This window comes from Trachymyrmex septentrionalis, unplaced genomic scaffold, assembly GCF_001594115.1.
Source record: "Trachymyrmex septentrionalis isolate Tsep2-gDNA-1 unplaced genomic scaffold, Tsep1.0 scaffold182, whole genome shotgun sequence".
Classification (NCBI taxonomy): Eukaryota; Metazoa; Arthropoda; class Insecta; order Hymenoptera; family Formicidae; genus Trachymyrmex; species Trachymyrmex septentrionalis.
This window is the reverse complement of record NW_017304990.1, coordinates 34,539-47,656: the sequence shown is the minus strand read 5'-3', so window position 1 is coordinate 47,656 and position 13,118 is coordinate 34,539. Positions and strand designations below refer to the sequence as shown.

Genomic DNA, 13,118 nt, shown 5'->3' with positions numbered 1-13,118 from the left:
GCGTCTTAAGAAGCAATATTCGATCGATAACAATCGATTTCTTGATAAATTTGATCTGAAATAACATATGAGTTCTTCCTATCGATCGATTCGCGTTCAGCATTGTAGTCATGATGAGTAGTGAAATAATTTTTTCAATAGTGACGACTGTAATGCATGTATAAAAAATCTTGCACAATACGATAAAAATTGCGCTTGATGCAATTTCAATTCTCATTGATCTGTATTCCATACGCTAACATTTCATAGAGTGGTAATTTTCAAAAATAAAATAATTTGAGTCGTTTTTTTTTAAACTTTTTAAATAAAATACCACTTTAAAAAAAAAATTGCACAAAATGTTATTAAGTATGTTGCATTTCTATAAATAGTTTCAAAATTAATTGTTAGCAAATTTATATAATTTCTCCAGGCAGGAAGCATTAAATAATGTTTTTTACAAAACCAATTACATTCATATAAACATACAATTTAAAAACGGTCGCATTAGGGAATTGTGCCTGATGAGATATTGTATTCTATAAACATTATAACTGGAATACGAAAGCTCGAGAAGTTTCAATGAACTTTTATTCGGGTGGTCTAACAATTATATCATTTTATTCATAATAGCGATAATAAAATAGAAGCAACATTTTGTTTGGTTAAACGATGACACAAATAATAACAATTGCAATATGATATCTCAACATTCTTAATCCTAATAAGAAAAATGTTGGAAGGAAATTAGCTTGTTGTTTGTCAGCAGATTCGAATAAGATTATCACTATTCAGATCATGAGAACTTTAATTTTATCTTTTAAATATTAATTGAAAAATCTTTTTATATATATAATTTAAAACGTATACACACACAGAAAACAATTTAGTTTTTTTAAAATTTATAATTAGGAAATTTTAGAATTTAAAAGAAATTTTTATTTTATTCCTCTTTAAGTGCATCCTTCTTCTTCGAGGCAAACGATTTTATATAAAAATACTTAAAATACATTTAAAAATGTTCTTTTAGATTGAGAAATATTTGAGTATTTAACATGAATAGAAGCACATCCTCTGTATAGTACCTTCTGTTGCAGCAAAACGATTGACATCGACGGGACAAAGATAGAACGGTCGTTTGTTCGATCTTCCGCTTAGATCAATAGAATGATGTTAGAAAGACTACTATAGAAATGCGAATAGAATAGAATAGTGCTGAATTCCTATTCGCAAGACTTCCCGAACAACTTTAATATAAACTGCTCGATAGATCGTACTATTCAATTCTTATACCAGATTATTCAAAAGACTTCGTATATCGACATCGATATGTGTTCTATGCATCGAGCTTGTTATGTTCAACATCGTAAATCATAGCCCTTGCCGATAGATAAGTATGCTTGTTATACGGTGTAACACATATCGCAGAACTATTCATAAATCATGTGCCAACACGTGCGATAATATTGGCAAATGATCTCGGTCTTCCACCTTTTCCTCAATCGTGCCAAGTACAAACAGGCATGCTCGTTCAAAGAATGGCATTATGCATCGCCATATGTACGTTTACCTTGAAAATATCAGAATATATGGGTATGCCAATGAATGTAATCTTGTGCTCCGATAATCCTTTTTTTTTTTAAATCAAATCTTGGATCCATGGAACTCAAACTTAAAAAATTTCGCGTTGATAAATTTTTCTACATTGAAAAAAAATTTATGAAATTTGAATAAATATTTGTTTAGATAGTATCAATCCATGACCATTTACTTACAATAAATATTTGTTCAATTCAAAAAATTACACTTAAGTTATTATTTTTTTTAATCGAATAATTATTTTCTGTAAGCGAATGATCCCATTGGTATTATCTAAATAAATATTATTTATTCAAATTTTATAAATTCTTTTTTCAGTATATATAGCATAAGCAAAAATTATTTTTTCTTCTTAAAATGTAAACGTATAAAAATAAATAATAAAACTATAATAATTTGCCGATAATAAAATTAATTGATAAATTCTGATATCTACAGTAATATTTAACTTGAAGTGCTCTTGCGCTTAAACCCTGCGCTTATTTCTGTTTAAACTTATTCACACTGAACTGAAATAAGTGTAGCTCACGCGGTTACGTACTGTAACACAAATCTTGTGTACTTTGTAGCTAAATTGATGATATCATCCGAGTATATCAGATCTATGCCCAATAAAAAATTTTCCATACATGAATATGTATAAGTAGGTATAAACATTCATAAACACGCATAAATATTTATAAATATGTATAATTATATATGAAGTATGTCCATACATGTTTATGCATCCTTCTTTCTTTTGTAAAATTACTTTTTAGTGCGGAAAAAATATAAATAGTAATGTGAAAACATAAAAAAATAATTAAAGTGTGCGATAATTTTCGCATTGCTTGCTTTAGAAAAAAAAAAAAACAAGCTTGGAAAAATGTTAAATAAATTGCTCATACATAATTATGCATAATTTTATATATAATTATACATAAGTAATTTTTTTATATTTCTTCAAACTTGATTTTTTTCTAAAACAAATAGTGCGAAAATTATCTTTTTAATTATTCTTAATGTTTTCACATTACTATTATTATTTATATTACACTAAAAAGTAACTTTACAAAAGAAAGAAGGATGTATGGATATCTTTCACATATAATTATACATGTTTATGAATATTCATGCATGTTTATGTATGTTTATACGTATTTATACATATTCATGCATGACAAATTTTTTACCGGGTGTATATATTTGCATGAAAGATTTGTGTTATAATGATTGGGTCGTATTCTTAACTCAATTTAGCGAGAGAAGAAAACTATGTCGAAATTTGTAATTCTCTCAAAAGAACAACTGATTACGCTGTCGCCACTAATGCTCAAGTATACATACGCACAGGTGTACACACGTATGTGATGAGAACCATCTAATCCGAACAGCAAGGTCTTTTAAGTCTTCTTCTTACCGAGAAATGAGCAGACTCCCCGGGAGTCGTCTGAACCCAGAAGTACAATCCATATCAAAAATATCCAACGTTCTAGTAAGACTACCATAAGACTACCATAGACTTCCCAGATCTCGAGAAAAATTTTTGCGGTGTGGTTTGCATTTTTATGCATTAGAATACTCAAAGATCGATTATTACGTCACATGTCTTTCTGTTGTCATAATGCTGTCAATAATTATTGATATTTTTTGTCAGGCATCAGATAGACATATCCGTTGTGATTTTGCACAGTCTACAAAGTGCTATAAATTTTATCGGTAGAATGCTAGCGAAAATATAACAGAATACGTTAGCAGAATATGACGTCGGATTGGAATGTAGAAAATGCGAGCAAAAGTCTGTCATTTCGTATTTAAATAATATATTCAATTTAAATATGTAGTTATGAAATGATAGACTTCGATTGAAAGGAACAGATAATGTGTAAAATAATAAAGCAAATTTCTCATATTGAGAATTATACAGATTTTTTTTAAATAATTACGTAATGGGCCATATAATGATATTTATTTGGCTATGAATATGAATTTTTGAACAAATGAAAAGTAAATAAAAAAATGAAATATTTTTTCGGAAGGATTTTGTGAAATTTATACTTTTACACACTTTTTAGCATACACGATATATGTATATCTATTCGAGAAATTTTTTTATCAAGTTAAAAGATTAAAAAGTAATAGGTTATAAACATTCTGCTTGGAATTGTTTGTATTTCTTTATGCAGTATACATTTATTCATTTGGTTTTACATTACCGCCGATAAGAAATCACCGTACACTGCAATGACGCGGCGGAAAGCGGCGAGATTAGCGACGGCGCTATTGGAGAACAAGAATGTAAAATGAGCTTTATCTTGCCCTCCCATGGAGATCCAGTACATAAGGTAAAATAAGTAAGCTGAGCAGTGTCGATAAGTGTCGTTGTAACATTCCATCATCATAAATTCGTAGGAAATCCTTGCCCTTAATTTCCCGTAATATTCAACATCGGTTCATTGCCTTCGTTTTTCTTCTTACTCTCGTACGTTTTGCTAATAACGCACACGTGATTCATTTTCGTACACGTCATAATATGTAACGTTTAATAACGTAGCGAACTGCCTCGATGCAATTTCAAACGTGCAAGAGATCGAATGTCGCCCATGTGGCGAAGAGCTAGGAAGAACGTTTTTTTGTCATCGTATTTAAAATAATGATAATTTTTATGACCAAGCGGGTACTTGGTCATGAGAAGATAAGGTGTATTTTTCATATAATTGCTTTACTGCTGATAAGATTATTTTTATTGCAATAAAGTCTTAAAATTCTTTACAATTTTTGCAATTTTGTGATAAAAGTGTTAGAACCATTTTTTTTTTATCACCAAGAATGCAGATTTCAATCGAACTCCGATTAATTTACTCGGTGATTAACAATATATGCACTATTTTAATAGGAATAGAACAGTTAATTTTTTGTTATTTAATATAGAAAAAGAAAGATTAAATTAGGGTCAATGAATAATATTAAATTAAAGAAATTTTGTTTCACAAAAAATTTTATTAGATTAATTAATAGCTGATTAAGTTAATTCGAATTTGGCTGAAGTTACTCTATAAATTGCTATTTCGATTCCATTTCATTATTACCAAGAAATATAAGGAATGTTGTCGTAGACGAGATGTTCATTTATAGAATTATTTTTAGATCTTAACTTTAATAAATGACAATATTGAAAGATGTTTTATTTATTATATTAGATCTCATTGTTCCTTTACAAGACCGAAAAATTATTATCACTTAACTTACAGATTCTGTATAAATATCACCTGATAGACATATGCGCGATCACATTTCACAGATTTTGCAATCACGTGCAAAAATTGCCGCGTCACATGATTATCATATAAATTGCTTGCATAATAAAGAAAATTACAGTCACTCTACCGTATGAAGTATTTTAAATATTTTTGTCTTGTCATTTTTATATCTTTTATATCTCTTCATTTGTTAATATTCTTCCGTTTTTTTTTTTGCCTGTGCATTTTCTTTAATTATTTTTTTAATAAATAACACAAAAAAGATGCAATAATATGAAATAATTCGAAACACGATAAAGTATCAATACACGATACTTATTCTAATACAAAATTAATTCGACAGTATTTAATGTTAATATTCATATACATGTAGATTACTTTTACTTTGATATTTGTCCCGCATGCATTTATTTCAATGCGATTATTGATTTCCTTAGCCGCCAAAAAAGCAGTTGTCTAGACTGACATAATTAATTCTAACTACAATGGGGATAAAAATAATTACAGCAACAAAGTTATTAAATAAAAGTTATTTCTTAACTATTAATATATCTTTATCAACCTGTATTCTTTTTATCAATTTAATAATTGTATACGTTTATATGTATGAAATAATTCACTCCTTGAGTTGTCGAATTCTTTCACATAAATTCCACGAGGCTTTCCCATCCTCTTTGCTATTTCGCGCGACCGCGCCAGGATTAATGTCACATGGCACTTGTAGTTCGTTCGCAACGTTCGCAATCTGGTTTTTAGACGCTGCGGCTACGAAACGTCTCCACAGTCCTCTATAAAGCTACCTACAAGACGACAGCGACCGACTGTGTATTTCGAATGGAAATTTCCAATGGAAGTTGGCATGCCGCGCACACGGCGCGACCGTACAGTCAACCATAAAAGCGAATGCTTTCCCATTCCCCTCGTCTATTTAAAACACGTATGGCGCTTTCTCTATTGAGTTCACGACTAAGTTACGTCTATGCCAAAAATTTCCAGACATGTTTCTACTAATGTTTTTTTTTTCTTACGTTTTTTCGTTTTGCAGTATTAACTTGTACTGTTAGCAACTTAAGGATAATGGAAATGATTTAATCATCTCATCGTCAAATTTTGTACGAAAAAAATGACATATTTGGATTCGTCATATTAAAAAGTTTCAAATATCTCTACTCCTTTTTAACAATATTAGTAATACTTCCTCTGGAATGTAATGTTTAATTATCGTACTTTCAATTTTAAGAATAATCTTGGATAACAAGATAAACTTTTGAATTATAATATATGTGCCAGAATGCATAATTATGTAGTACTGTAAGTTTATAAATAATTGAAATATTCATCATGGCATTGTTGTGATAAAAAATTCCAAGTGATATAAACTTTTCTATAATTTATTGAAGTATATTTATAAATAATGGATGAAATGGCGTTATCGGTTTTTTATATGGACCTGAATAGGTACCTATACATATACAATGTATATGTATATATATCGCATTACACAACATTACTATTTATAAAAACATGAAAGTAATATTATTATCAACTCTGATCAAGTAAGTTTTTAATTTGACAAAAAATGTACGTTTTTGAAAAAAATGTAATGCTTTTATTCAAGAGTTAATAACAATCTATTTTTGCAAAAATTAAGATTTAATATCAATTATATATTTTCCGATATTTTTGATAAATGTATGTTTTACCGATAATAGATAATTACATGCGAACTTCGTCACGAGATACCAAATAATAAAAGTAGATGTAGAGGGGAGCACTAAAAATAATCGTTTTTCAACAGTTCCTTTAATCGGAATTTAAATGCTTTATTTAAATCAAGATTAAATGGAAATAAAAACGTCACTTCTTCCTTACACAATTTACTAAACAAATATTGTGTAAAGAAATAAAAATGAGAACGAAATTCCTTTGAAAATGTACAGAGGAGACAACCGAGTTTTGTTTCCTTTACTCCACATTTGCATAATCAGATTGGTAACTTCATATAAAACAGCCTTTATAATGCACCAATGCGGACCAATGCGGAGTATCTATATAATGTAAGCTGTTTATAGCCGTGTGTGTGTGTGTATGTGTGTGTGTGTGTGTGTGTGTGTCAGTGTGTGAGAGACGAATAAGACGAATTCTCTCACTTTGAGTGGAGTACGCGAACATGACAGTGCCGTCGCGTGATAGAAACTTCGCTGGTAGTATGTCCCGACTGTTTGGATCGTGTTGAATTATTTTCGGGAGTGTATTATTCTTGGCGAGAGTGCACCATTGAGACTCGCGTGAAGAAGTGCGGCGTGTCTCTTATGAGCGACGTAACGAACGCATACGACGCGAATCATGGCGAAGGATGAAGGGGACGATGTGCTGCCGGACAAGGACGCGGCGAAGGGATTTTATGCTAAGTACGAGCCCAAAGAGATTCTAGGAAGGTGAGTAACTCCACGTTTTCGTCCGGATAACACGTTTCTCAATACTATCATTATCATTGACTCGCTCCTATATTAACACTTAATGCTGTACTCCTATTCATATTTTATGTATTTTTACGTTACTCCAGCGATCGTGATAAATACTTGGTAGAGTAAATACGACGATCATCCTCCAAGTTGACGATAACATTACATAATTAAAATAAATTACGACACAGTTTCGACAAGTTTTGGCACAGATCGCAAATATTGACATTCGATACCAATGTTGTTGGTTTCAATAGATTGGGATTAATTTTGGTGAACGCGTATTTCAGAGGAATATCTTCCACTGTGAGACGATGCATAGAGAAAGAAACAGGAATGGAGTATGCGGCTAAAATTATAGACATCAGCAATGAGACTAATGAGGATATGCATACTATGAAGGATGCTACGCTACAAGAAGTGCAAATACTTCGTAGAGTAGCTGGACATCCATATATCAGTAAGTTTCCTATTTTACTCTTTTTTTAGAAATGGCAACAATCGTAAGAGAGGCTTATAGATTTATTTTAAAATAAATAACTGTAAAATATTATATAGAATAATTATATTATTATTTCTTTCCTTTTTTTTTTTATTTTCAGTTGAATTGCATGATGTTTTTGAATCTAGTACATTTATATTCTTAATTTTTGAATTGTGCAAGAATGGAGAATTATTTGATTATCTCACGTCGGTCGTGACACTTTCTGAAAAGAAAACACGTTATATCATGAGACAAGTATTTGAAGGAATCCAGCATGTACATAATCAAGGAATAGTACACAGAGATTTAAAACCTGAGAATATATTACTTGATGATAATTTGAACGTGAAGATAACTGACTTCGGATTTGCCAAAATATGGAAACATGGAGACAAATTAGAAGGTCTGTGTCATTTTCTTGTATGTACTCCAAGTCCAGAGAATTAAATATTTGATGTATTTTACAGACCTTTGTGGTACACCTGGCTACTTAGCACCAGAAGTATTAAAGTGTAATATGTTTGAGAATACAGATGGTTACGGATATGAAGTCGATATGTAAGATTTCTTCAGAGTTAAAAAAGTACATGCCTATATACATATATAAACGATACACAGGCTTTGTCATGAACATCACCAACACATACTAGTATATAATTAAAAGATATAATTCCATGTGCGCATGTATACATGCATGAATTAATTTTTAACTCTTCGAGTGAAGACGTTAGGGTCCAAAACAAAATTGTTTCGAGATGTTTCTGCTCGTAATTGTAAAACCAGGAAACCAGAAAGTCGATTTTGTATCCTGAAAAACGAGGTAAAAAAAATTTCTAGATTTCTATTGTGTTTTCTAGGGAAAACGGAATAATTCCGCTCAGAATCCATTTCGATTTGTTCCACGATCAAGTTCAAAATACATAAGTGAACTCCTATCTGTCTGAGTTTTTATTTCTTTCTAAATTTCTAAAAGAAAGTATGTAGAGAGTATAATAAAGGGTGTTTTTTTAAGCCCGATAGAACTTGAAATTGTAAAAAATAAAACAAAAAATTAAATTTTAATAAAAAAATTTTTTTTATTTCTTTTAGTATACACTGGCAAATCATTATGAATAGACTCACGCTTGAACAACGCTACCAAATTATCCAAAATTAAGATCCGTTCTGTAAACTATCGGTGAAAATTGCTTCATTTGATTTCGAGAAATGGAACTGTCAATTGGCCTCCAAGGTCGTGCGATTTGACCCCTCTCGATTATTTCCTCTGGGGCTACGTCAAGTCACTGGTTTATGCTGATAAACCAGCAACAATTGACGCCTTGGAGGACAACATTGTTCGTGTTATTCGTGATATACGGCCGGCACTGCTCGAAAAAGTCACTCAAAATTGGACGTCCAGAATGCTCTTCGTCAAGAACAGCCGCGGTGGCCATATGCCCGAAATCATTTTCAATTGTTAATGCCACACATTGATCTTTCGAATAAAAAAAAATTTTTGATTATAATTGCATTTTTGTGCTAGTTTTTACAGTTGTAAGTTCTATCGGGCTTAAAAAAACACCCTTTAGAAAGGACTCGAGGTCCCACTGGTCCCAGAATTATTTTGAAAGACCAATATATCGTTGAATGTCGAGTAGATAAAATATCAGATGCGTCAGAGCCATGTGTGATCTTTTTCCATAAGAAACAATGGTAATTTAAGAAAAATTTTGACAAATTTTTCCTTTTTATTGTCTCGTTTATTCATTTTTATTTAAAATTTATTTTTCAAAATTTCAATAAATAATATTTATTAAAATTTGTCATTTATATATATACACACACACACACACACACACAATATAGATAGCTGTTTCATAATTTTTTTTCAAATTTTTCTTCGATCTTTGAGAAAATAGCGTCGGACATGATAAAAAGAAACCGAAAAACGTATTCACTCGTAGAGTTAAATATATTAGTTAGTTTCTTGCGAAATATAAGATTCCATTATATTTTCCATTTTTGTTCATGATGTAATAGATGGGCTTGTGGCGTGATTATGTTTACACTATTAGTTGGCTGTCCTCCATTTTGGCATCGGAAACAAATGGTTATGCTTAGGAATATAATGGAGGGAAAATATTCATTCACTTCTCCCGAATGGGCTGACATAACAGGTAAAAATGATTGATTATATTTTAAAGAAATGATAAATTAAAAAAAAATAAAATATCAATATATGTTTTATAATATGTTTTAGAAGCTCCAAAAGATTTAATAAGGAAGTTGCTAGTTGTTGATCCCAAAAGAAGAATTTCTATAAAGGATGCGTTAGAACATTCATTCTTTCACACTGTCGTAAGTACTTAATAATACTAAACTATCAAAGAAAATATTATTTATAACTTCCAATTTAAAATGAAAAAAAATATATAAAAGACCTTTCTAAATAACCAATACATACTTTATGCACTATATTCGACTGCAAAACTATATTTTGCCAATTAATTGGTTTCGCTTTATTTGTTTCTGCTCACTTCAATTCACATTTCAAAATATATTTACACTCATTTAGATACAAGGTATCCCAGGAAGAACGTTTCTTTTTTTCTAGAACATCCTGTACATTACAAATATTTTTATATCTATTATAATTGTAAAAATTATAACACGCACAGCAAGAAGCAGAAAAATGCACATAAATAAGATTTAATATCGTATATGAGCAAATATGAGGTTTATGAACAATTACACGTTGCACATAAAATTATTAATTTTCTATCTGCTTTATTATTTATTATTTTTTATTGTTTTTATTTTTGATTAATAAAATATCTTATAATAGATAAAATTTTTAATAAATTTTAAAAATATAATTATAAAGTATAAGTTATTGACCTTACAGCTATGGGATCAAGACATCGCTCCTCTAAAACGTTCTCTGTCATCTAACTCGCGACGTCTGAGTAGGATATCTCAATTAGCTTTGGTAATTAATTTACTTTTCTTTTTATTTTGTCTGATAGCAACGTTTATTGATTACTATTATCATTGTAAAATTTACTTTGATTATTTTTATCATTTTTACGTAATAAAAAATTAACATTTATTTTATTTTAGTTGGTATTCTTTGATTATGTTAAAATTATAAATAAGATTGGCAGCAGCATTATAATAATGTTTGAAAATCAATTGACAGTGGCAAACTAAGCTACTTATATGTATATCTAATTAATTAAGCTTGTGCGTGTGCTTGTATTCACATGTATATATATACATTGAATATACTTATTGCATTCTCATACAAGAATTTATTAATATTTAACATTGAATGAAAATACATTTGTTTGCATATACGAATATATGTATTTTGATATTAACACTTTTTCTCTAATTGCTAAAAGTTCTATTCAATTACGTTGTATTTAACAAAGAAAAACTTTATTTTTATATTTAATAAATAATAATGATAATATTCTTTCTGTACTTTTCTTGTACTTATATATCAGAATAGAAATATTAATTTAGAAAGCTTGTAATCGTTTGCTGAATAGTTGGTGCATTTTTATCAAGTATTTCTTTATTTGTTGTACAGGAATTGAAGGCGAAATCATTCAATGCAAGGAAGAGATTTCAATTGGCAATTATTTGTGTGAGAGCTGTTATTCGTATTAAACGGCTTCATATCACGCCTGAACCGCTTTCGACACACGTAGCTTGTACCGACCCATATAGAATAAAAATTCTACGCAAGGTAAATTCTTTCACTATAAAAATCCATATTACAAATTAATTAAATGAAATAAATAATAATTATGAAGAAAAAATATTGGTATAGAGTATTCGAGGGATCGATAGAGTTTCGGTTTTTCTTGTGATTTTCATATAAAAAATTCCAAACCTTCTGATATTATTCTAAGATTGAATTGATATAATTATGAAATTAATCAAGTATGAACAATATGTGTTTGCTAAGAATATTTTTGATAATTGTTTTCAGGTGATTGATGGCTGCGCGTTTCGTGTCTATGGACACTGGGTAAAGAAGGGAGAGGGCCAGAATCGTGCGGCACTTTTTGAAAATACACCAAAGACAGAATTGAAGCATCTGTATGTTAGTAATTTAAGTAGATAACTATTATTGTTTTAGTTAAATTTACCGGAATCTCGATGGTCCTAACGAAATATATCTCATAAAGACAGATGTAACTGTCTTAGTTTTGCAGAATTTAAAATATTCACGATAGAAATTTTTTTCTGAAATTGAAGTATAGTGGCTAAATAGTACTTGGGGACTGAGCAGACTTTTATTAAAATTTGTTTCTATATAAAATCATCTGCCATAATTGATTTTGATATAATCAATTGCTATATTGATTTAAAGTAGAATAGTAAAAAAATTATGTAAACTATTTAAATCTGAACTCAGAGAATGTAGAATATTTTCTGATAATATTTTTAAATTACACGTTTTACTGTGTAACACTATACATACGTTAGTATACCACATATGAAAATGTGAGAGTAATTATTTTGTGAAAAATTATTTAAAAATCTTTGTTATCTATTCAAAGCAAAACAATATACATATGTGATTAAAAAGATGTATTTCTATAAATAGTTGTAATACTTTGTGACATACTTATTATATAATACAGAATGAATATGTATAATATTAACATGTTTTATTTTTGCAGAATGTAAAAATATTCCATATTAATGCTATATTTATAAAGATACGTTTTCAAAATTTCATTTCTAGAGTAAATTCTATTAGAAAATATGATACTTCATGTAAGATCTAGTCGCAATTTTTGTACAAATAAACTTGTCTTAAACATATATTGTAAAAGTTAATATATTTCTGTAAGAAATTAGTTACACGAGACAAAATTTGGTAGACCAAGCAGATCTCAAATAACATACATGTTGCATAAGATATCTTTTAGATACCTAAAACACCTAAAAAACGTCTTTTAGATATTTTATGCAACATAAATGTTATTAGGGATGGAGCACTTAAGTATTTAATAGTACGAGTATTTAATTTCATATTAAAACAAATCAATTTAATTCAGTTATCTTTGGATTTATTTTACAAGTACGTGTATTTCAAGCATTATAATCATCTTGTCATTTTTATGTCATTCATATTGTAAAGGTCTATTCTTCGTAACTATATTATAGGTCTTTTTCCATATTCCAAGACTAAATATTTTTTCTCTCACTGTTCATCTTTTGTCTTTTTCTCTTCAATGTGAAAAGAAAGAGAACAAAGAGAGAAAAGGTATCAGAAAAGAACAGACCTTACCCAGACAGTACAGAATATTTATAATAAATATTTATTAATATTCATTTTTTGAAATGTTATAT

The 13,118-nt window shown here is 29.3% G+C and overlaps 1 protein-coding gene across 2 annotated transcripts; it reads left to right on the top strand.

Moving 5' to 3' along the window:
- Nucleotides 1-7,163: 7,163 nt before the first annotated feature.
- On the top strand, nt 7,164-12,081 carry LOC108746626 (phosphorylase b kinase gamma catalytic chain, skeletal muscle/heart isoform). 2 transcript variants are annotated; one of them, XM_018483522.1, is made up of 9 exons: nt 7,164-7,255; nt 7,573-7,742; nt 7,885-8,169; nt 8,234-8,324; nt 9,786-9,922; nt 10,006-10,103; nt 10,651-10,734; nt 11,341-11,499; nt 11,746-12,081. In XM_018483522.1, the coding sequence occupies exons 1-9, from the start codon at nt 7,164-7,166 to the stop codon at nt 11,878-11,880; spliced, it is 1,251 nt and encodes a 416-aa protein (XP_018339024.1). In that variant the 3' UTR covers nt 11,881-12,081. The 2 variants fall into 2 exon arrangements, with proteins under 2 accessions (XP_018339024.1, XP_018339025.1); XM_018483523.1 differs by lacking the exon at nt 10,651-10,734 and having other exon boundaries at nt 11,746-11,880.
- The last annotated feature ends 1,037 nt before the right edge of the window (nt 12,082-13,118 follow it).

Bases quoted from the DNA above. Each gene is read 5' to 3' on its own strand.
- LOC108746626 (XM_018483522.1), top strand. From the start codon at position 7,164: ATGGCGAAGGATGAAGGGGACGATGTGCTGCCGGACAAGGACGCGGCG. The intron at 7,256-7,572 runs GTGAGTAACTCC...CGCGTATTTCAG, and splicing joins CCCAAAGAGATTCTAGGAAG to AGGAATATCTTCCACTGTGA. The intron at 11,500-11,745 runs GTAAATTCTTTC...AATTGTTTTCAG, and splicing joins GAATAAAAATTCTACGCAAG to GTGATTGATGGCTGCGCGTT.